Source organism: Centrocercus urophasianus, unplaced genomic scaffold, assembly GCF_019232065.1.
Source record: "Centrocercus urophasianus isolate 14NV4802_14NV808 unplaced genomic scaffold, USGS_Curo_1.0 seq_17, whole genome shotgun sequence".
In the NCBI taxonomy this organism is placed as follows: Eukaryota; Metazoa; Chordata; class Aves; order Galliformes; family Phasianidae; genus Centrocercus; species Centrocercus urophasianus.
The window spans coordinates 29,613,993-29,638,712 of NW_024884722.1; the positions used below are offsets into that span (position 1 = coordinate 29,613,993).

General features: G+C 43.4%; 2 protein-coding genes and 1 non-coding gene across 4 annotated transcripts in view; 1 reads left to right on the forward strand and 2 right to left on the reverse strand.

Annotated features, from left to right (window-relative positions):
- TIMM23 (translocase of inner mitochondrial membrane 23) lies at positions 1-18,121 on the reverse strand. The gene is made up of 7 exons (XM_042817813.1): positions 18,019-18,121; positions 17,699-17,757; positions 15,773-15,866; positions 15,541-15,625; positions 11,072-11,130; positions 8,269-8,379; positions 1-645 (listed from the first exon to the last, which is right to left on the reverse strand). The coding sequence occupies exons 1-7, from the start codon at positions 18,119-18,121 to the stop codon at positions 530-532; spliced, it is 627 nt and encodes a 208-aa protein (XP_042673747.1). The 3' UTR covers positions 1-529.
- LOC122160437 lies at positions 11,779-11,975 on the reverse strand. Its single transcript, XR_006168820.1, has one exon. It is a non-coding gene; the product is annotated as a small nucleolar RNA SNORA74 (small nucleolar RNA).
- A 322-nt stretch (positions 18,122-18,443) lies between the features above and the next one.
- Positions 18,444-24,720, forward strand: part of PARG (poly(ADP-ribose) glycohydrolase) — a 63,561-nt gene continuing 57,284 nt past the window's right edge. Inside the window, exons 1-4 of one of the 2 annotated variants that reach the window (XM_042817793.1) lie at positions 18,444-18,594; positions 20,286-20,352; positions 21,421-22,401; positions 24,280-24,466. In XM_042817793.1, the coding sequence (XP_042673727.1) occupies positions 18,444-18,594; positions 20,286-20,352; positions 21,421-22,401; positions 24,280-24,466 (1,386 nt within the window). Of the gene's footprint in view, positions 18,595-20,285; positions 20,353-21,420; positions 22,402-24,279; positions 24,467-24,720 lie in introns of those variants that run through there. The other variant, XM_042817794.1, reaches the window with a different exon arrangement.

The window sequence follows — 24,720 nt, forward strand, 5'->3', positions numbered from 1 at the left end:
TGTTGCATAAGTACCACCCTTTTTATTAATTACAATATCCCTTTTAACAGCTTACCCTGAGCTGTAAGAGCAACAAGCCCTGCCCTGTGCCAGTTGCTGCTGGAGGCTCCCACCTGCTCCAGCCACCCAGGTGCTGTTGACAGACCTCAGTGAAGGGCTCTATGGACAGAGCCTTTATTGTGCAACAGCAGCACTCATCTGACCGGACCTGGCAGCACAGCGGGTGCAGTGATGGGACTCGAGCACGCTGCGTGGCTCTGGCCCAGGGCTGGCTGGTGAGCATGTCAGGGAGACTGTCGTGGTGGCTGCTCCGCTCGCAGGTCCAACAACTATCACTGCCTCCAGCAAGTGGCTGGCAGGAAGGAAAGGGCCAATCCAGCTAAACGGTGGCAGGAGATTCCTCCCAGCACAGCTTCCTTCAGTTTCTCACTAATTGTAAATAGAATAGGAAGGGGCACCAGACAGATCTCGCAATGATTGTATTGGTGACTGTGCAAGCGTGTCCTCTGCCCAGCGCTGACTGCCCTGCTCAGAGGGACTGCCGGGTAATGGAGCCCTTCATGTGCTCCCAGTTGTTATACAGAGCGTAGAGGCCAGTGAGAGTCAGACCTGCAATGCCCCCTCGTGCTATCCCACGCACTCCACCTGAAAAAGAAGAAAAGCTCATTAACACCGTTCCATGCAATCATGAGCCGCAGCAACTCCCAGGAAGTTGTTCGCATCTACAACATGTGCTTTTTTGAATAACCTTCCACAAGGGGTGCCTGTGGAACCCCTCAAACCAACAGCTAAGCTCAGGAGAGGTGGTTGATCACCCCGACCCTACTCCTGCTGCTGTGATCTCTGTCACACTTCTGCTAACATAGCACCATGGCTTTAGAAACCACACAGAACAGCTGAAGTAATGATGACTTTTCCAAAGTCCTACTGTTTCTATTTCATCTTTCCTCAGCAGAGGTTTCCAGGCAAACATGATAACCTCTCGCTTTAAGAGCTCCTCCAGTTATGGATTCAGATGGGGAAAAACAGTCCTGTATGTCCATCACAGTCACTAGATTTGAATGGAAAAAGGGCAGGATGGCAATAAAGGAACAGGAGTGATGTGTGTGTGACCTTGGGAACCAGAGACTGAGGAGGGCCATCAGACAGAACCTACCGCTACTTTTTTGGTATACTTTAAGCCTTCTGAAAATAAAATTAAATTAAATTAAAACAAACCTAAAAAAAAGCAGTAACAGTCAAGAACTTCCTAGGGCAATGTATTGAATAATTTCCTCAATTCTTACATTCTTCACCTTCAAGGTCATTCTGCAATGGCAAAGACTGAGAAGCGCAGACAATAAATGATGCACATGTATATATAAAGCTACTTAGTTGAACCTGAGGATTCTGTAAGCAAAAACACAGTGCAGGTGAGGCTGCTGCCAGTGCATGGCTGGGATGTGGGAGTCAGTGGCACCACAGCCTCACACAGCCTCACACAGCCCACATGAAATTCAATGTGCAGTGGCAGAAGGGGAGGGAGGCATCTGTCCCTCCGCTGTTACCGAACAGCAGAACGGTTGTGTTTCTCAGGAGCAGGGAGTGCGCTGGTCAAGTTCCCAGAATATACTCTGACCGCAGGGGAACATCTGAGAGTGTGACTCAACACTGGGGAACTTCAGAGTTTGATTCTGCATTGTTTATCGGTGCCAAACTAAGCATGCAAGATAACACACACGATTGTGGCCAGATGCCATGCACCCACTTGGTAAAGTTCCTCAGGCTTGAAAGGAAGCACATCCCAGTAATCAGCGATGATTATTCTTTTATTTTACCATTAGGGGCCATAAAGCTGTCTCACAGGATTGCATTTAGGCTTTTAGTGGGGCAGGGAGCTGCTGGCTCCAACTAGGCTGAGACAGCCCTACATGTGCCGCAAGATCAAACAGATTTCACTGGAGCTGTTAAAGCTGTTCGTGCTGCTGGACATGTGCTGCAGCCGGGAAGTTGCAGAGCCAACAGCAGAGCTTGGACTCCATAACAGAGGTCACATCTGGCTGTGGCTTTCTAGAAACTTCACTGCCAGACTTACTGTGATGACCTGGGGGGTTTGGATACAAACCTGCTGAGGTCACTGCCCTCACTGCTCCAACTAAAGCTCTGAGCAGTAAGAAGAGCCATTTATGCACCTATGTGCCTAAACCAGGAACCCAAAGGCAGACTTGTGGCTTTGGTAGCTCAGCTTGAACTCGCTGCAAAAAAAGCTTCTCAAAGGAAGGGCTCACAGCTGGGTACACAGCCAGGCACACACAGGCGTCCTGCTGCTGGCTGAAAGCCACACGTATACCATGTGCAAAACCTGCAAAAATACTATTTGCTCATTGCTTTTTTGGGAAAAATGAATTAAACATTAGCCTAATATTCTGCTGCTTATACTAAGCAGCAATTCTTCGTGGAAGAAACCTCCAAAAGAGGGCTCTTAACCATGCAGCTCTACAGGAAAGTGCATGAAACATGGCACACCCCCACAGAAAGTGAGGCAGTATGGGGCTATGACTGTCCCTACAGGCCCTCCCTTCAGCTCCAAGCCCTATTCCCCTCCTTTCACCTAAAAGTCATATTTGCCCTATAGAAGAAAGGTTGGTTGGAGGCTGATGGAGCCTGATTGTGAGGGAGGCCAGGGTTCTATAGGAGAACTTTTTAACATGCACAGTGGAGCCATCTTCCATCCATCCATCCATTGGTGCTGCTCCTAACAAAAAATAAGCATTAATATTGTCACATGCTGAGGCCAGTCAGGGGAGGAGGGAAGCCCATCTTAGAAAGAATCAACCCTACAGGCCTGAAGCATTCTGCAGGTCCTGCACAGAATTTAAGGCCCCTTGGACTTTGCTGAAGATGCATCAAGGGAAGTCTGTCTGTTTCATGAGCAAGAAATGATGCAGTTGAAAATGAGTGCCTTACTGACTTAGTTTAAAAAAAAAAAAATCAAAGCTGAAACCACATAAAGAACTTTCCTTTCCATAACTGATTTCCATCTAAGTAAAAGCCTCCAGGTCTGTAGCAGACACTGAGCAGTAATACACTGCAAAACGCAGCCCAGTTGCTGGGCAGAAAATGTTAAGCCCTCTAAAAAAATCACCTTGTTTCTTAAATAAACAAAAAAATGTAAAAAACCTCTCCCCTCCCATCTCAGCTGTGTTTCCGTGATAGCCAAGTTCTCACCCCTCCTCTGCAATCACCCTCTGCAGCCCTCAGATACCAACTCTGCCTCAACAAACCCTGCTAGAAACATGATGGTGGGCCTCCCATCCTGTATGCTGGGCTGAGATAAAGGCCCAGCTGACAGACACTTCTGAGAGCAGGTATTTTGAGATCAGGCAACTTTCAGGATTGATAGCTGAGAAGCTGCTGTGGGTTTCCGAAAAAGCACCTAATGCTCCCTACGTGACAGTGTGGTTGGTTTGGCTTTAGCTGATGCACCTTTTCACCACAGAGTACTGTCCTTTATCTCTGAAACATTTTACATGCATAGCACGCCATGAGATGACTCAATGTATTCTAACAGCAGATGCAGTGAATCTGACTCAGTAGGGAAAAACATGGCCTACACTGTTCAACACGAGGGCAAAATCTTCCATTTCAGACTTTACTGCCCATATTTTCAGAATGTATTTTCAGAGCTCTCATTTCCTGGATGTATAAAACAAGAACATTCTATGGTAACATTAGGATGCCTTAATTGAAAACCCAGCCCCACCTACTTATGCCCAACAAAAGAACTAACGCATGATTAGTTTTTCCTCTCCCTCTGATATTCAGATTAGGAACTTCACTTCCTTCAGGGCCTGTAGGAACAAGGTGTTACTTAAATGACCTAAGGACTTGGTTTTTCACATACACAAGGCAACCTCAGCTTTTTAAGAGAGTACTGATGTCTAAATACCTGACAGATATGAAGTTTAAAGTTCAGAAGCAAATCATTTACTTGCTCTTCTCTGAATAAAGCAGTGCATTAAGAGACGCCAAAGCCACAGCTGCAGCAGCCTGCTAGCAGTTTCTTCCTTTGCCTCCCCTCCCCAGACAGAAACAAGAGAAAAAAAACACTTGTCTGGCCTAAAGAAAAATAGATTGAACCCAGAGGGAAGACACCTTTATAGCTCACAATGTAATTAGTGAACCAAGCACCCTTGGCTCTTTGCAATGTAGTTCACAGAACTGATCTTTAGCTCTGTGCAGACTTTACTGGTATCAGTATAATATTTAGCCCTTCCTAATTAATTAATGACACACTGATTTCAAGGGTTGTGTTCTGAGATCTCCAGATGACAAGTACTGCCTTTGGTTATTGCTAGCATCCATTTCCCTTCAAATTATTTTATACTGAATTATGTACCAGCTACTGTGCAAAAGGCAAGAGAGGTTCTATCAGGCTCCCACTGCACAGCAGCACAGTAAACAAAATTAATTCAGCTTGTCCAAAGAGTTTATCTTTCTTCCTATCTCGCCTGCTGTACAGTGGAAACAAAAGTTATCTACCAAGAAGCACATCTACAGCCTGCGTAACACTCAGATAAAGGTTATTGAAGTTTTCTGTTTAGTGAACTCTGTAAGGCTATGGTGAGAAACCAATGCCTGTCACCTGGACTCAGACCAAAGGTCCTCCCAGCTCAGTATCTTTTTCCTGACTGATCAATACTTAGTGCAGAGCAATCCAACATTTCTTTGCTCTATGATGTTAGTACGTGTGCTTTGTAACCTTTCAGGACAAAAACACTCATCTAACAGACCTTAACTTCTGCCTTGGTCTGAAGTCGAAGAATAAAGAGTATCTAATTAAAAGGAAAAGCCATCCTTCTAGGCTTAGGAAATCAGTCTCCCTTTTAGTCAATCCTGTTCCACTTTCTTAAGCTGCAGCACTTTTAGTTCATATGCACTGACACAGGAACACAAAGGGCTTTCTTTCATCCCTCACACCGAATGTTCTGGATGGAATTTAGGCTGAGAGCTTCAAGAGCAGCTTTCATGAAGTGCAAAGTCTGGTGTAGCGAGTTCATACTGAACTAACGCTACCTTCAGGCTAAGAGCTAGTAAGTAACCATAGCATTTTTCCAGCAAGAAAGTCAGAGACCACCTTGGACAAATAATCTGCAAAAGCATGCTGTCTCCAAGCTCCCCAGGCTAACTCCACTTTCAAACTCCACTCACAGCACCTGCTGACCTAACCCATACAGCGTGCCAAGATGGATTCCATGCTAACATTCCCCTTCTTGCAGCAAACCAACCTACGTGATTGGCTGCAAGGAGGTCTGTCAGAACTCCTGGGGACTTAACTGCTTTAGTCACTTGCGATAGGGAATTTTCAATGAGTAACACCACTTCCAACGAACACAGGAGAGCAGAATTCCCACAGTCAGCACTTGCAGACTTTAATATTCTTTTTATCTCCTCACACACAAGCTGTGGGTTAAGGAGTCTTGCACAAACCTCTTTGCAAACTGCTGGATTTACGGTGTGGGTGCTCTCGAAGCCTTTTTGGTAAGCCTTTCTGGCATTTTGGTAATGATTAACACTTCTGCAAAGACAAAAACCGTGAACACTGGGACCAGTTTGGGGCAACAAACCTCCAAAAAGTCTTCATATTATTTCTGTTTCCTGTCTGCTCACGCTCTCTCAGCAAAGGACAAATCACTTCAGTTTCAGAAACAGCCTACAGGAAGGCTTTGTACAATACACAAAAGAGCATTTTTCCAGCACAACAGGATTGCTGATGTGACTGTTCCATCAGTGCCATGCTTAAAAAGGAACCAGAAAGTCAGAACAAAAAAACCTGCCTTACCTTATACCATTTCTTCTTAAACACATTCCTCATCTCTTCATAAAAGAGAAGTGATGGGAATGGAAAATGTGAGTGCTTGAACAACACTGCCTCTATCAACCCTGCATCCTCCCATGTGCATTACAGAATGGACTTGATTTGGGAGGGGTGCCCCTGGGAGTTTCTGACTGCTGTTGAAATGTTAGGGTTTTCATAGAAATGTTTCAAGCTTTCAAATTGCCCCTTTTAATGCCAATACAACATGGCATTCCATGTAACATAAAATGGTTACAAGCTTAGAATACATCGCAGACCTGAACTGATCCTTTGCATATGACGTAACGGAGGTATTTCAGAGCTTTTGGACACATATATTGATGTTGGGTAAGGGCACAGCTTTTGGGAGAAGCTTTACCGTACTGAACGAGGAAGGGTACTCTGTCATAAGGGGACAGGAAAGGAAGCATGGGAGAAAAAGCAGGAGGAACAGAGCATGATAGGAAAAAAGGAAAATACTGAAATTAAGTTCTTCCAACAGATGTGGCCAACATCTTTTTCACTTCCAGAACTAATCCTTAAAAATAAAGGTCTACTGTGCTGCTCACATTGCCTGTGAAAACGTATTTCTTTTGAGTTTCTGTGTAGGAGGTATAGCAGAAATCCAACACTATGATGAACACACATTTATTCACTACACTTACCTTTATCAGTGTGACTGTGACCTCAACAGATCATATGGTACAAAAGAAAAAGTTCCACTGTGCTCTGGTAATTTTTTTTTTTAGTGTCAGATGACTGCATGTGACCAAAGCAGACACGCATGGTTGCACTGCACCAAGAAAAGATCACACTAAATGCCAGCTCCATATTTCTGAAAGGCATGGGGGAAACTTCTCTGGAGTGCAAGATGGCAGTCGTGGCAGAATAGAATTCTTACATTTTCTGTAGCCTATCCAGCTGTAGATGGCCATCTAGCAGATTCCTCAGCAAGTCCCAATTATGTAACTGATTGCAAGAGAGCTATATGCTCTAGCAAGGTTAAATGTACCAGTTGGCATTTCTAAGACTGCTCCAGCCAGTGACTGCTGCTTTTAATTAATCTAAATCAACGGAAAAATAAGGTATCTCAAGCTGCTTTGTTCCATATATAAAGATGATATTGAAGAACATTTCTAAAACACTGAGGCTCAGCAAAATATGCGGAAGTACAAAGGTTAATTACAGAATTATCTCCTCATACAAGTGAATTATGCGGCCTAACTTTTATTGAGGTATATAAACCTGTCACTTTTTTTCCTGTGGTACCCAGTAATTCTCTAAAAATGATGATCCCTCCAACTGCTGAGCCTGGAATAATAACTTCTGTGTTAGCAGAAGTCTTGTTGATGAAGTTCAGACCTTCTCTTTTGCAAACAACTCAATATTCACCAGCAAACTCAGCTTAAATCCACGCTGCTCTAACATTGCTGGTCTTGATCACTGTGCAAAGATGAGAGTCCTGCCACAACAGCTGTACAAACACCCACGTGATAGCTTTACAAATATATGAACTTCTGCATACTTTAACGATACAAATCCATAAAATCTCAGGTTTAGAAAACAATCGTAAGGCTTCTTTAAGTGTTCCACTTGAATTCCTGATTTTTCACCTCCTCAGATGTGACTTTCTTTTTTTTTTAATTAACTCCCATTTGGAAAGTAATTTTGTCTTAAACTGTTTAAGATCGTACCAGATGAATGCTTCGTATATGCTCAGAGAAGGCCAAGGTCTCTTCCTATTTTAACATTTCTGTTATTTCTTAAGCTTAGAAGCTGACAGCATCATTTTTTTCCCTTTTTGGTATAAGTAAACAATTTCAATTAGCTGAAAAAAGATATGCAACTTCACCACATCTCACAGGTAGCTGAGACATAACCCACACATTGTTTTTCACACAACTAAGACTGCTGAAGGGAAACTTGCATTTAAGAAGGTAAATAACATTTCCAGCAGAATTAAGCTGCATTCTTTCCAACTTGCAAAGGTCTAACAATAATAATGAGAGCCAAATTATGTTTGTTATATACATATGCCAAATAAACAGCCTAATGTTTACTCAGCTTTACAATGAGATCATCTAAAAAAAATACCCAGCTTGTTCTTAGCTGTGTTCTTCAGGTATAGCAGGAATAAAAATCAACACTCCCACAAGTCTGCTAGTGGATGCAAGGAAATGGGAATCTCCTTCCATAGTGAAGGAGAGGTTGGGAGAAATACACAGAACACCTGGACTGCTTCAAGATGAAGCTTATTACAAGTCACTCATATGACAACTGCAACTGCAAAAAGCTACGTTCCAGTTCTGTGCCTAATATACCATTTTTATACTCTCAATTATTGGAGCAGGACAGTATTTAGAAAAAGTAGCAAGTCCTAATAACTAGAAGAAAGCACAAGAGGAGAAATAAAAAACATTTTGTCACTCTACCAGTGCTTTTGTATAGCATTCCTGTCAAGGTTCCAGCAGCTATGGTATTCAGGTCATCTTCTGCACCTCGTGTTTTTTCAATGATGACTCCAAAAGCACTGTACAGCAGAGCTGGGAAGGAAAAGTATTAAAAAATTCAAGTTAAAATTCCCACTGTCTAAAATACCACGCTCAGAATCGAGGCTCAGTGTAACTAGTTAGACTGTGCACAGATTTTCTGTCTTTGGTGTTTATTCCAGCCCCGATAGTTTTACAGGATAACCTTTCTCTAGCCATAGTTTGGTCATAAAGTAGCTTTACTCATGATATCTAGTACTGTCTGAAGACATGACAAACAGATGATATCAAGCAGTGGCTGAGGCTTAGGTCTGTTTTGTTAGCTCAAATTTTTTAAAAGCTTTCCAGATTTAACTTTGTACTGTCAGGCTTTATACTGCTCTCTGGAGATGGCACAAAGCTAATCAGCTCAACACTTTGTAGACAACAGACCAAATTGTTGTCCATAAATCACCAAGATTTAATGCCAGTTGTGTAGGTGTAGCATTCAGAACATGGTACCACAGACAGGAGAGCAAGGGCCTACGTTTCTGCATAAATGCTTGGAATTTGACATATACAACTGCTTCATCTCTGTCTTATGGGAGAACTTTGTCCCCAGACTTTGGAGAAGTCTGTCAACTATCCTAAAGAGGATTTAAAAGAGAAATGAGTGAACTTCCAATATATATGCATATACAGCTTAAACTTTCTGCACAAAGGAAAAGCCCTCCCAAACCCACCCCAAGGAGTCTGATGGTATAATCACATTTCAGGCTCAGGACATGAGAGTATGTCACGGTTACCATGTGTCACTTTCATCTTTCATCTGCTAAGAGTTAAAATCTTTCTTTCTGCTACAAGCAGCCATATTAAAGTTGACGAGACAAGTGATAGCACCTTTTTCCAGACAGGCAATGGTGGTTTTCACTGTCTTAGTTGCATGTTGTATGAACAGTGAGGGGAAGGAAGATTCCCCTCATACAAGATACATTCAACACATCCTTTGAAATAAAGATGTTGCTGCCTTTGTTTAGGAACAGAATGACAAAAATTGTCTGTAGCAACAAAAGGAATCTGATACACAGAAATGTTGCACAAGTGAAATAAAATGCAAAAATTCTTTAGCTTCTTTCAATGATTTTCTCCAGTACTTAGGATGATGCAGAGCTAATACCAATCCCCCAAATATAAAGTTCTGCTTAACTCTGTGACTCGTGAAGTCACACTTTGTAACAAAAGAAACAATTTGTTACTGGAATGCACAAACATTTTCTTGAGTAATCTTTCTTCAAACACAGCTGAAAAATCCTGTTAATGTGTCACTTACCTTCAGACCTTGAACTGCAGTGTTCCTGCATCCCATTTTCCAGAAATGTTTTGATTAGAGCTGGAACAGAAAATACCACTCCCCCAGCCCCCCTTCTTCTGCCCCCCCCCCCCTCCTCACCACACACAAAAAGAAAAAATCCTAGGCAAATGCCTCCATTTTTGAAAATTGTCATGCCCAGTTATTCAGAATCCCGTGGTCTCTATGTTATGTCTCAAAAGCTGATGTCTAAGTTAACTGGCACGCTAATCTACTCTTCAGAAATAAGACTGAAATAAAATGTAATAAATGCAATTTAGCCCATGCTTTGCATTATTTTTTTTTAAATCATAAAATACTGTAAGGTTGTAAGACTACATAGTTGGTTTTATGTACTGATCGTTTATCTTCCATTACCACTTTGTGGGGCACTGAGTTCCACCACTGGTCAATTTCAAAACAACGTATTTTCATCAGCTCTCCACTTCTCACAGAAATTCCTTACTGTGAGAGTGGTGAGACACTGGAACAGGTTGCGCAGTGAGGTTGTGGATGCCCTCTCCCTGGAAGCATTGGAGGGCTGGCCGGACAGAACTCTGAGCAACCTGGGCTAGAGGGAGGTGTCCCTGCCTGTAGTAGAGGGTTGGAACTTAAAGGTCCCTTCCAACCCAAATCATTTTATGATTCCATGGTTCTCCTTTCAGAGTAAGCGTTTATTCTTTTTCTGACTGGGAGGTGGGATGGGAACACCAGCCAAAGAGCTTATATTTTCCAGGACTTCAGTTATTCCATTGACTTTCATGAAGTTCCCACAAATCGTTTTTCTGAAGCAATTTTTGTTCTGTCTCCCCCACTCGGTTTACAGAAGTTCTCCCATCAGGCTTTTGATAATTTTCTTTGCTCTTTTTCTAATGTGTACTAGTTATAAGCAATGTCTAGACCTGAAGTTGGTATCATATGCAATTATTCCACCCAAGCTAACACCATAAAACTACAAAATTTTTCAGTGGATATCACATTTCTTCTGCAGAAACATTTTGATTTTTACCTGGAGACTGACATCAGGGAATGGCTCATATAACCACAATCTCTTTTTAGGTTGTTACTTCTTTCAAAAGGATCCAAATCATACTTTTTGCCTTAAGGTGTAGAATTAACTACAATTTCCTAACCGTTAAGTATTACCTTTAATTTTTTGTCTGTTGCTTTCATTCCATAGCTAGATTTCTTGTTTCTAATACACTAGAAATATCATTCATTAATTAGAGGCTTCTGGCTACTTGTTCTTAAAATTCAATTTTGGCCTTTCTGCTGAAATACTCTATACTCTCAAATTCCAAAGAAGTAGATGCAATTGTTCCTGGTGGATGTCAAAATGAAAATGTAGAAGGATATGTTCTCCTTGACATAGTTACATACTTATAAATTGTTTTCTCTAAAAATGACAAGTTCACTTACCCAGAGATCCCAGAGTGTTAGCCCATAATGCTCCTTGCCTGGTCACCATATTTAGAATTCTGTAAAGAAGTTAAAAAGATATTAAAAGCTTTAGTACTCTACTAAGGCTTTACAGTCAGGCATTATTCTAAGCCAGAGAATTAATGCTATTGGATTTATGATAGCAGGTATGAAGTGTTTATATTACATGTTTATCACTGAAACTGGAATGACAAACTAAAAGGCTTTCTAAAATAGAACAGTTAGGAAAAGCATACAACTTGGTAATACATAATCTCCTCCATCATGCATATTCCAAAGAGCAGGGCATGCACTCCTCAAGGCAAATATTTATTTCTGCCCAGTCTTAAGAAAATCTGTCTTTTGAGACAGACTTGTGCCATATCAAGATATGAATCTCGTCACTTCAAATGACTTCTTAAACCTACTAATTTGTTTGTAACACAGCTTTTCATATAGCTAGTGAGAACAATTGATATAACTGAGTTGTTTTAACTGTAACATCTCCAAGAAAGCCAGAGTGCTCTTTTAGAAGGTGCAAGCAAAACAGGGATCTTATATCAGGGAGCCTGGTGACACCTACATGAGTGAGATGGGAATGAAACCACAAGTCTGAACAAACTCATATCAGTGGGAAAGAGGAAATCCTGTGTTTCCATTTGTGAAAAGGAGCACACAGCAGAAGTAAGGTACCCTAAATATTTCTGCATGTATGCTTCCGGACTAGCACTGAAGAGCAAAATGAAACCCTCAGCACACTCTCAGGGAAGCACCACGTCACTTCTTGGCATCAGCTGTCACCAGAACGGCGACAACAGCCAGAAGAGATGACTGATTTTTATCTCCCAGCAGTGTAACACCGCCACAGGCACAGTGTTGCCCTGGACAGCTGACTACCGCTGGAGCTTAGTTCATCACTTAACACAATGAAAACGTTACACGTTGTATCCCTTCTCATTTGAGTTCATTTGATTTCATGTCTTATTACTTTTCCTCTTTCCTAACTAGGAGAGGAAGAGAGGCTGTTTCTCTTGGTACATGGTTATGTAATGAACTTCATTTTGAAGTGAGGAAAACACCGAAGAGACCAGGGTATTGACAGTCTCCTTCTCAAATCAAACCCCAGCCCCATTTTGTCAACATTCCATCAATTCAGAATTGATGAGAAAACTATTACTTTAACACATGAAATATCACAAGATATCTGAAGGCAAATAGCAGCAAAATTCGTATTTTAAAAAGCGTATATTTAGGATGAATTTAAAGGAGATATAGATAAACGTTTCCCTTCCTTGCCTTTGATTTGGAAAAGACTGAAATTAATACATTAATTCAAGGTGATGACAATCCTCAACGTGCCTTTTCACTTGCAGGGCAAGGACAAGGGAACAGCAACGTGTGCAATGACTGCCACCTGCTGGGCTGGACCCATCAAAATCTGCATGAAAATGTTGTCTAAGCTTATTCTGAATACATAAAGTACAATTTTGTTCATCTATGGAAGAGATGTATTCTGGGAGTATTCTGGTTTTATCTTTAATACTACAAATGGTAAAGAAAGGGATGGAAAATACAGAAACTTTTAAAAGGAGAAGAGTCTGTACAGACTGGACTGTGAAATAATAGTACATCGCTTGTTTAAAATTCCCTTTTTCCAAAGTAGTTCAGAAGAACAAAAATAGTCTCCCTCAGTTATTTCACTCTTCTAGTTTGCGATGCCTCCTTTAAAGGCACTTATGCTTTCTTATAGTGGTGTCTAAACTACCAATAATTATGTAAGTATACTGCATCCCTTCAAATAACAAGATAAGGTGTCAGTTTGGGAATGCTGGGGATACTCATAGATGCTGTGATCCAGAAAATCCTATACTTTGTCCAGGGGAACCGTTAGGTCACGACTTGAACTGGTGACTGAGCACCTGGTGAAGGGGTGTTGCTATCCTGGGAAGCATAGGCAAATTGTTTGCACCTGTGCTCCCCACTTGACAAGAAGGGGTGGACTCAGATTAGAGCCACCCTGGGCTCATATAAGAGCCAGCCACTGTATGGAGGGTATCTCTTTGGTCTACGCTGGTTCCTGAGGAGAAGTACTACACAGCCAGAAAACCCCATCCCCAGTTGAGTGAGTTGCATTATTTTTCAATACAACCAGTAGTCTACCTGCAACTACTTTGCCTAGTATTCCCAACAGTCTGTCAGAAGGAATTTTGCTTCTTGGTGAGCAAAATATTTGGTGTAATTAGCAGGATTCTGGGTAAAGTATCTACAACTCAAAGACAGAAATGGCATTCTAAAGACTGCTCTGAAGCCTGGTTACCTGTCCCTGCAGTGGTGGATTAAATGATTTCATGAGATGCTGAGGGTTTTAAATGAGAAATGCAGAGATGGTCAACCCAGTGTCCTGCGTTTATTACAGACATCTTGGGTTTTCCTCCTTAGAATCCAAATCAAGGGGAGTGATGCATGCTTGAAATGCCAAGTTGGGATGCTGTATAATCTTCTGCTCCCTGCCCCTGAGGACCTTGTGCCAGGGACACAGGCAAAGGTAAAGTGGTCTTAGAAGATGCAGATAAGACCAGAGTGGCTTGACTTGCTTGCACTGCAGGGGAGGTTACTAGAAGAGGTGGTAATGAGTAACTCTGCAAGTAATTGGTACGTGTATCCCAGAAATTACAATATACAAATCCTGATTTTCATTGTGAAGGGAACACACTGTGTTGCTTTGGTAGGTCAGAACAACCCCAGTTCTGGTGCCTGGCATAATCACCTAACCATCAATATTGGGCTGAAAAATGAAGTATAAATGACTTCAGCATGTCCCTGTTCTGGCAGAAATACTGGCCCAGAACTGTAATATAGCACACATTTTACCTTGGAGGATGGACATTGCTTGTTCTGGTACTGGTTAAGTAGTTGTTTTACTCTCCCTGAGATCTATGACCTGTAAGACCATCGGGAGGAACAACTGATGTGCTCTAATGTCATTGAGGAGTCCTAGTATTGCTCTCTTCAGTAGCACCGGTAGTGGACTTTATTGAAGAAAAGAACAACCTGGACATCTGGGAAAAATCGCACAACATCTATGATTCTGCAATAACTAAGCCTTGTGTGTGTGATCCTGCAACAACTATGAAGTCTGCTTGCACAAGTGAATCTTTTTACTGACTTATGCCCATTCCAGATGGGAATTACTGACTGTATGACTTGTGATCCCAATGCATGAGCTTATCTCCAAATGCACCTATAGGGGAACTGTTCGGTCATGGCCTGAGCTGATGATTGAGCACCTGGTGAAGGGGTGTGTCTGGCCCAGGGAGCACAGCTGCAGACAATTTACCTGTGCTTCCCACATGACTGCAAGGGGTGTACTGTGGGTCTAATTCCCTGGGCTCATTTAAGAGCTAGCCTCTGCAGGGAGAACCTCTCCTAGACAACAGCTGCTTCCTTGAAAGGAGTGTTCTGCAGCCAGAGATCCTCATCACCAGCTGGGTGAGTCAAACTTTTTTCCTGTATATGACTGTTGGTATTCTCCAATAATACTTTGCTGGATACTGCAAAGAACTTGTCAGAAACAATTTTGTTGCTCTGTAGTGTAAACAGTACCCAGTCACTGTTTGTGTTGTGAAAGGGTAGGATGTAGGCCAACTGCTAGGTCATGGCTGGAACTGAAGATTGAGTACCTGGTGAAGGGCTGTAGCTGGCCCGGGGAGCGCAGGCAAATTGTTCACACCTGTGCTCCCCATGCCACCAAAAGGGGTGGACTCCTGGGCTCATGTAAGGGCTAGCCACTGTAAAGAAAGCACCTCTTGGGCTTAAGCTGGTTTCTAAGAAGAGGTGCTACATAACTAGAGATCCCCTTCACCAGTTGAGTGAGTACCGTTTTTTCTTTATATGGTTATTAGACTACCAGGCAAACTACCTGCAAATACTTTGCCTGGTATTGCCAAGAATGTCGGAAGTCATGAATGTCAGAAGTCATTTTGGTTCTTGGTGCGCAGAACACCATGCAATGCTTGCTCAGCAGCATGCAAATCCAGGCAAGTACATCTTCTGCTTTCTAATTTCCTTCCAGTTCTGATAAGTTCAGGAATGCAAAGAGAACTCACTCTTAGATAAGTAAGGGGAAAAAAAAAAAGCTCTAAATCGCTTCTTTTGGGAATACTTCAACAAATACAATCACTGCCTTGACTTTGAAATAGATTGCTATAAATAACAAAGCTCTAATTTAGTCTCTCAAATATTTAAGATAAGTCAGGAGACATGATTGTCACTAAATGAAAAACAAAGTTATTAAACATCTCTAGTCTAAAAACAATTCAAAACTCATTGCTGACAAATTTGGACTCCAATTTATCTCCACTAAAGACACAGATACATTTAGTTTTGCAATACGTTCAGAGCTAATTTTGTTCCATCCTGAAAAAAAACAGAACTGTTACTAAGCTGAACTTCTGCAGTCAAGCACTTACTGTACATTTCTAGGTTTTGACCATGCCATGTTCTGAGTCTCCTTCAAGCCAAGTCGCAAGCCATTCAGTGCACCAAATGCTGCCCCTGGTTAGCAGGAAAAAAGAACAGAAACACTACTAGTAGGCACTTAGAAAACTCAAAGTGTATAACCTGAAGTTAAACAGCTGTTTATGTAAGACTACAGGTAAAGGCTGTTGTATAGCTGGAAAAAGTGAAAATATGACCACCTACCTGTCATACAACATCCTCCAATGGTGAAAAAGGCTAGCTCAAATCTGCCCCGAGTTTTGTTGGCTCCTGTGGGTAGGATAAACTCATCTGTATCCTGGAGGAAAAAAAGCACAACTTTAAATCAGATACACTTGGAAAATACAAAGTGTATACGATGATTGCTTTTTTTAAACCATGCAGTGAACTAAAGCAAGAACAGATGTAAGCAGAGTTTCTGGACATGTTATCTACACTAGATTTATGTGAAATATAAGTCTTATATTTCAAAAAGAATGGAATACTTAAAAACCATGAAATGATTTGGGTGCTCTTTCTTTTCCAGCTATCATAATTCTCTAGAAATAATATCAGGCAGCCAATCACAGAAGGGCTTGGGTTGGAAGGATCATGAATCTCCAACCCCCCTGCCACATGCAGGGCCACCAACCTCCTTATTTAATACCAGACCAGGTGGCCCAGGGCCCCATCCAATCTGGCCTTGAACACCTCTAGGGACTGCAGCCTGTTACAGCACCTCACCACTCTCATAGTAAAGAAAACAAGCCAAGGAACTCTTATTCTATGGTCTTGGCAACTATTTATTTCTGTATCCTTAGGGAGGCCACAAGAGACCTGCTGTCATTTAAAGGCTCTTTTTTTTTTCCTCTTCAGGTTGTGTAGTGCTGTTCCTCACTGAGCAACCTATACAGATGTAGAAATGCTTTAAGGTTTCCCACTATTTTGATGCTAATGTAAGAACTGTGTGTATCAGTGCAGTGTATCGCTGCACTCAAGCGACCAGTCCTTAACATATGGGAAGTGGAGGAACATGGAATGCATTTGAAATAATGATGTCAGGCACAAAAAATGTGAGGTTGGTAGTTTTTACAGCTGTATTTTACAGCCCTTTTCCTGCAGGAGCTGACTTGTGTTCTTATATGTCAGATAAGTTTGAAAAGATGATGAGCTAGAGAAACCTGCTGAAAAGCAGCACATGATAGAGGTGAGGTTAGCCAAAGCACTTTAATTTTTTATTATGAGACACTGAAAAGATGCATAGGATTCTCAACGAAAATGCTGACTTTCCCAGGGAGAACTATTCACTCCATGTTCTGAAAGTATATGAGTGCTCTTCAAATACAAGCTTACTTTGGAGGGTATTTTGAGAAGAGGTTTAAGTAACTACTTAATATTTTTCACTACTCAGCAACAGCAGGCAAAGATAATTGTGCCAGGGAATCCACTTACGCAGAGGCATATCCCTTGTTTCCTACTCCTATAAGCTTGTTGTATTGCAACCTTAACTGCAGCAGCTCCCAGTGAAAGAAGAACAGAAACAACAGCTCCTTAACTTTGCTCAGAGCCTTCCACTTTTGCATTGAGAATCAAAAGCACACATTAGCAGATGCTAAACGACTGGTGACCTTCAGCACTACTTCTGCAAGATGTAATGATCACAGACAATATAAGCCATATATAAATAAAATTATTAGCATGCATCCTTATTGGATTAACTTGACTCTCTTCACTTTTTTGTTAATATCAGTGGAAAAGAAAAGCATTACAGGGTTTTAATTAATTTGTTTTTCTTACAACGTAGTGGTCTATGATGTTAGCTAACATGAAGCTGTGTTAGGAAACAAGCATGCTAGTAGTCATTACTGACAGACGAGGGGATGTGCCAAGTGCCCAGATAAGAAAGAGCTGAGGCCATGTGCCTGGTAGCAGGGGAAAGAGGCATAAGAACTCCTTCCACTGTTGGCACATGGACACAGTATCCTTGCTGGTTTTGTAGCAGAAGCCATTGCGCTGTGCTTTTATCAGACTTGGAACTGACCCCCATTTGCCACGTGGGGGCTGTAGGCACTGCACTGCCCTGCGGGGATTCTGAAGCATTCCAGCACGGCCACAAGATCCTCAATGCAAAGAAACAAGCGTCCATCTCACCTGTACGAGGTACTTGGGGTCCAAGCTCAAATACGGGGACAGAGGGCTCATTCCCGTTACTGGGGACAAAGACAAAAAGACCACGATGACACAGCTGCGTGCGGCAGCCCCACACGTAAGGGAGCTAACGGAGGCGGTCCTCGTTAGCGAGCACAGCGACAAGCATTTAGCCTAGGGCGGCCGCAGAGCGGCACAAAGCCAGTACCGCTGACCTCACCGCGGGCCCGGCGCCTTGCCGGCCGCGTCCCCGCCCCGGCCCCGCCACGTTGTCCCCGCCCGCGCCCCCCGCCCGGCCCTCCTCGCCGCCGGCCGCTACTCACGCGGCACCCCGGCCAGGTCGGCGTGCGAATACCCGGCCCCGCCGGCGCCGAAGAGGCCGCCGAGGCCGCTGCCCTTGCTGGTGGTGTTGCCGCCGCCCTCCATGGCGCCTCCGCGCCCGCCGCCGCGACCTCCGCGCTGCCGTAAAGCGACGGCGGCGCCGTCGCGAAGAGGCGCCGTCGTGAAGCGGTGCCCTCGCTGCTTTCCGGCGGGGCGGAGCGGAGCGCGGCAGGGCGGCCATTTTGGTGCGAGGCGCGACGGGAGCGGCTGGGCGCCGCGGGCCGGACGATGCGGGAAGGCGAAGTCGCCGCTGCCGCGTTGTCACGCCGTCCCTGGAGGGCGGCCGCCGCTCAGCCTCGGCGGCCGCTGGCGGGCCCGCGCGGCTGAGGCGGGCCGGGCGGGCGGAGCGGAGGCGTGCCCGCCGAGGATGAGCGCGGGCTGCGGGCGGGACCAGCCCTGCAAGAGAGCCCGGCTCAGCCCCGGCGACGGCTCACGGGGAGAGCAGCGGCCGCCGCTTCCCGACGGCTGCCCGGGGTGGCCCGGGGGCGACTGCTCCGTCACCGCCGTGGGGAACAAAGGTGCGTACCGGCCGGAACGCGGCCCCGGCCCGGCAGCCCGCCGCCTCACAGGGCCATCGCTGCCCGGCTGTAGTTGCCTATGGCCTAAATGACTCGTGTTTCACCTCTGCGGGCGGTGAGATGATGCTTCGCGTTTGAGGGCTGCTTGTCAGTGTAGCTAAATCTCTTGTAATGATTTTTTTTTTTAAAGTTCTCTAAATCTATTGTTGCGATAAGGAAACTGCAGGCCTTCCTGACCCCCTTGGCAGCAGTGGCTGAGCCCCATGCCAGTCAAAAGCAGTAGGTAGACGAGTTCATCTGGCAAAGGGAAGGAAAGAGAACCGCAGCCACTGGACAACTGCTCAGAATTGGCTTTAAATGACAGCAAAAAGCAAAATGAAAACATCTTCCAAATGAAAGTTACTTTATTTTTTTCCTCCCAGCCCCCTGGAACCTCTGTGTAATTATTTAATGGTTTGTCCTAGTGCAGGCTTGCCTGAAGTGTAACATCACAGAGATCACGTTCACTGGACCAATGTGGGGGACACTGAATGTGACAAAATCATCCCACGTGTTTGGTTTCTCTTTAGGGGAATAAGTGTTAGTAAGCTTTATGGGTAGTCTATAGATAGAGTTAAAAAGAACAGCTTTCTTTTTGAACATTAGTCATGTCTAGTGTGCACGGTCTTGATGTGAAGTCTCTCCCAGTATGTGGCATACAAGTGAGGTGCTCGGCTGGATCTTCTAGAATGTCTTCTCTTCAGATTAATTTGGAAGTTATGTAATTTCACTTCGTTCTGAAGTTCAGCAGCCTTTCAGGGCTCTCTGTGTTGCTGGTGGTAATTAAAGGTGATAATGCCAGCTCTAAAGTTCAGGTTGAAGAAATGATTTTAAGTTGAGGGAGGGAAGATGTCAGGGGGGAGTTCTTTACTATGAGAGTGGTGAGGTGCTGGAACAGCTGCCCAGAGAGGTTGTGGATGCCCCATCCCTGGAGGTGTTCAAGGCCAGGTTGGATGGAGCCCTGGGCAGCCTGGTCTAGTATTAAATGTTGGTTGGTGGCCCAGCTTGTGGTGGGAGGGTTGGAAACTCGTGATCCTTGAGGTCCCTTCCAACCTGGGCCATTCTGTGATCTGCAATTGTTGGTTGTTTTTTTTTTTCCCCACTCCAAGGCAATTTTAAGTATGGTCTAGATTAAAAACAAAAGTCTGGAATTTACAAAGGTTATTACTAAATCTGCAGCTGCTAACTGTGTTACAAATGGAATATTGCATCAGGTGTAGTTTTAATAGTGTCTGAGTGCTTCCGTTGGTGGGGATAGTAGTGAAGAATTATTTGTGGTGCTTTTGTCTTCATCTGGTCTTATTCATAGAATCATAGAATATCCTGGGTTGAAAAGGACCACGATGATCATCCAGTTCCAACCCCCTGCTATGTGCAGGGTCGCCAACCAGCAGACCAGGCTGCCCAGAGCCACATCCAGCCTGGCCTTGAATGCCTGCAGGGATGGGGCATCCACAACCTCCTTGGGCAACCTGTTCCAGAGCCTCACCACCCTCTATGTGAAAAACTTCCTCCTAATTCCTAACCTAAACCTCCCCTGTCTCAGTTTAAAACCATTCTCCCTTGTCCTATCACTATCCAATGTTCATGTGCAATTGTGTAGCAATGTCATCATACTTCATGTACTAATGTACTGCATTGTGGATTTTCAGCTTGTAAACAACGGACAATTACCACTTGGTTGGAGAATAAAGGACCCAAGACAACTGAGTCCCGAAGGTAAAACATTCACTGGCGCTATTCAAAAGTTGTGTTCTTTGAGTGGACCTGTGCAGAACTGAGAGTGCAGGTTGCCTGTACTGGTAGCTACTGAAAAAAATCAACCTTATTTCTGCTTTTTTGCTTTTGTACCACACCTCCTGAGTGTAAGTGCCTGACAGAGTTTTGCTACAGAAAGCTAACTAATCTCCCACTCTCCCAGGAGTAGTAAACCTTTTTGCTAACTTAGCTTCCAACTCACCATTGAGGTTGCTCTTGTAAAGAAAAAGATGAGAACGTGTAGCAGGGTAAGGCAGAGTGGGCTGCTGCTTCTAGAGGCAGTCAGGCAGCTGTGGTTATCAGGCCATGTCTGTAGTCAATGGCTTTGCCTTTTGTTCTGGCTTAACCTAACTCAGTAATGGCAGAGGATTTCATCTTATTGTTCTGTATTCAGCTCACAGCTGTTAATTTATAGAAAAAAAAGTCAATTTCAGTCCATCTCATTGGGCTGTGATTATGTGTATGGTGTAAATTGGATCAGAATTTACAGGGAATTTACTCAAGGATGTTTTGGAAGCTTCAGTGTTGCATGGCATGTGCTACAGTGTGAGAGTAATGTGCTAGGAGCAACATTTGCTAGGTAGTTCATTTCTTCTTGATTTTAATTCTATCTTATGTAGAGTAATATCAGTTATTACTCTTCTTCAGTCATCACGGTGTGAATATATTAATATTGGTGTTTGTAAACAATTGGAAATTGAAATCAGTAGCAGTGCTAAAATGACCAAGAAAAGCCAGGAAGACTTGTGAAAATGATCAGTGCAGAAGTGTGGAGTACAGGCTCACATTTACAGTGAGCAAAAGCACTTTACAAGGCAAAGGTAAGAGGATGCTTAAGGAGGAAGTGAATAATTGGGATTTTTTTTTCAGATTTGCTTTAGAGTGTAGGTTTGTATGCTCTCTTCCAGCTTTACTGACAGACCAAAGCCTAAAGTTCTGCAGTTTGTAGAAATCATTCCCTTAAAAAAATTCTGTACTGAAATATTTTCTAGAGGTAATGCATTAAATTTCTTTACTTCTCTTCCACAGCCTTCAAAGCAAAATTAATAACAATACTGAAGAAAATACCAAGATGACTTCTGTTAAAAAAGAAAACGTTTGTGAGCATGATGTAAAACAGCTAGAGAGTATTTGCCAGCAAAATTATCCAGAAGTATCTGGGGAAGTTGGCACAAAGCACGTAAATTTGCCTCAGACAGGCAGCATATGTAACTGGGAGGCTGAGGGCAAAGATCCGGTCTCAGACAGAGTGCCTGTGAAGGCAGAACTGACTGGAGAGGCCTTTAAAAATGCCAACATCGATCAGATGCACAGAACTGGCAAGGAGGCTCAGAGAGGCTGCGAGGAAAGTGGTGACATTTGGACTCAGAGGAAACGGTTGTCTGGCCAGTCTTTGAAAATGGGAAATACAAAACTTTCTTCAAAAGATACCGAGACAGATGGACAGGTGGTTTTGTGCAGCTCACAGAAGCTGAAGAGCTGCGATTCTGTTGATACAGGTGAACAAGAAGAAGGGGATGTCGTTCCAGAAAGCCCACTTTCAGATACTGGCTGCGATGCTTGTGTATCCTGTGTTGGAGGTCCTGAGAAACTGAGCAAATGTCGAAGTAGTTCAGGGGATTCACCTGCTTTTGAGAAAGAAAGTGAACCAGAATCACCCATGGATGTGGACAATTCCAAAAATAGCTGTCATGGGTCGGAGGCTGATGACGAAACGAGTCCACTTCTTGATGAGCGGGAGGAGAATCATATGGCCAAATCTGTAAGCAGATCTTTCAGAATTCAGTACGGGGATGCTGAACTGGAGTCAAGGAAATCACGGTTTTCTACTAAGGGTTGTGAAGACTTTGAGGGAATAGATAATTCTGTCAAGGATGATGGTCTGCATATAAAACCACCTGGGATCTGTCCTGCTCCATCATCGGAAAGCAAAGGTGCAAAACCAGGAGTGAAGAAAGACTCCAAAATCACCTCTCATTTCATGAGGATACCTAAAATGGAAGAGAAAAGGTAGCGTTCCTTCTGCCTCGCCTGTTTTGTTCACACTTAAAAATTCTCTTTCCCAGGGTAAACTTTGGAGTCTGGATTGTGTAAAGAGCATTGCAAAACGCATGTAAAGGCATGAAGGTAGCTCTGATGTAAGCTTGACGTAACTTGTTTTTAACTGGACTACTTTTTAATGATATTTTTATTTAGTGCAATATTTTTAAATATTAGATTTGTTAAAACTGGGAATTAAAGAAAGTGAATGAAGGTGATTTTATTTGCTGGGGAAGTGTCTTAAAACTGTGAGAATTGGTGCTTGAAAACAAATCGTGGTGCAGGATTGCTTTCCTAAGCTTAGTATTAGCATTTAATATTTCATTCAGAACATTGAGGAAGGTAATGTTCTGTTGTTCTTTTTCTTTAGTTTTCATCTTTGCTGTCAAAATAACTGGATTGGTTTTATTGAAGCATCAGTGCTACTGATGCTCTGACACCAACAAGAAAAATTCCATTTATTTGAAAGAAGTTGCACTGATGTGTTAATTTTTTTGGCAGAGAGGAGGACTAATGTTTGGGTGCTACATTAACAGAAATGCAAGTCCTGAGCATGACCCAGCACTATATCCTGGCTGTTGTGTAAGGACAGTAAGATGATCTATGCCCTGGAGAGCTCAGGTTCAAGTGGGAGCTGCGAAAGTGAATAAATGGCAAATGAAGAAGTAGAAACAAGAGGACATCATAAGCAATTATCTCAGTAGACTAATGTCTCCTAAAGTAGGGCAAGAAGGTATTTTGCACGTCTTTGCTGGAGCTCCTTCTGGATGTGAGGAGCAGCACAAGCCATTCTTGTGGGAATGAGCCTGAGGACAATGGAGGGCAGCTGGCTGGTGGTGGAAGCTTGCATTTGAGAAATCCGGGGAGTTGAGTGGCTGAGAGCGGACTTGGAAAGCAAAAGCCAGCAGTTCTTAGAAAGTGAGATAAAAAATGTGCCTGAAAAATGTCTGTCATTTCCACAAGTCTTAAAACATGAGCTTAGTGAATATCCTTTTTGCTAACTTAAATTTGCTGCTACTATATGTAACAAAGCAGCAGAGGCTGAATGAGGCAGGCCTGTGTTTGTCAGTGCAGGTGTGTGGTGTGTTGCAATAATTACACGTTTGAGATGGGAAACTGATGGAAAGGTTTCACTGCTTGCGTTGGTGGGAATCCTCACAGTGCTTTACAGAGCAATCAGAGGGTAGCATAAGCAGCTGTAGAGATGTTCTGAGCCTAAGCAAGATGTGAAGGGTATGGACCCCTGTGCCTTGCAAAATAGTGGCATTGTTTGTAGTGCTCGAGAGGGCAGTTAGCAAATACTAGAGTTTTCCTCTGTTTCAGTTAGATCAGGTTACAGCAGAGTGGAGTGACTGAAATGATAACCTGGGGAGAAAGAAGCAATAGTGATTTGAACAGCTCTAAGTCATCAGTAATGCCGTGCCAGAGTTATTCTTTGGCTCTCAGATGGGCATGGTACACCTGTACCAAGTGTCATGCTGCTGTGGTTGCCCCTATTCATGTAGTCTGTAAGGTCTGGCTGCTCGCACCTGGGGGGCACTGGCATGTGTAGGCAGCATGAACAGGTTGGACAGCATCTTTATCCAAGGGTGGAGCAGTCTTGCTAGCGGGAGTTTACAACTTTAAACAGTACCTCAAAGTGTAGGCTTTTAGCTTCTTTCGCATATTACTCTGAGAACATCAAACAGCCAGCCAAGACAAAATCAGATTTCAAGGAACGGTCACAGCAAAGGCTAGCAAATAAATTGTCTTGGTTATACATGTAACCCTGAAGTGTAAGTGTTTCTATTTACCTACCAAGTTTTTCCAGTGGGAATAACATTTTTCAGTCTGTTTCTATTTGAACAGCAGGAAAGATAAATGTGAATTCAGATCTCAGCGAGCGGGAAGGAAGATCCCTAAGTATGTGCCACCACCTCTTCCAACTAATAAGAAGTGGTTTGGGACGCCGATTGAAGAGATGAGGAGAATGCCCATGTGTGGGGCTCGTCTTCCACATCTGAGACCCTCAGGCAATCATACAGTAACTGTCAGGGTATGGTACTTCAGTGTATTACCTGAAATCACGTTTCTTACTGGGCTGTTCAAAGTGTGGAATGCTGTATCAGTCTCACAGTATTAGCAGGCAGTGGGAATCTTTCTTTGCTATTCTTTTCCAGCAGGCTGGGGCAACTGATTTTCCTAATCAGTTGTTATCAGTTATATTCCTTAGTTATTTTCCTAATAACTAAGATAGTAACATGCAGAATACATGTGATTATAGTTTTACTGCTCTGGCCTGATAGGAAC

Bases quoted from the DNA above. Each gene is read 5' to 3' on its own strand.
- TIMM23 (XM_042817813.1), bottom strand. From the start codon at position 18,121: ATGGAGGGCGGCGGCAACACCACCAGCAAGGGCAGCGGCCTCGGCGGC. The intron at 15,626-15,772 runs GTAGGTGGTCAT...CCTGCTAACCAG, and splicing joins TGGAGGATGTTGTATGACAG to GGGCAGCATTTGGTGCACTG. The intron at 646-8,268 runs GTAGAGTGACAA...CTTCTTTTTCAG, and splicing joins AATGCTATACAAAAGCACTG to GTGGAGTGCGTGGGATAGCA.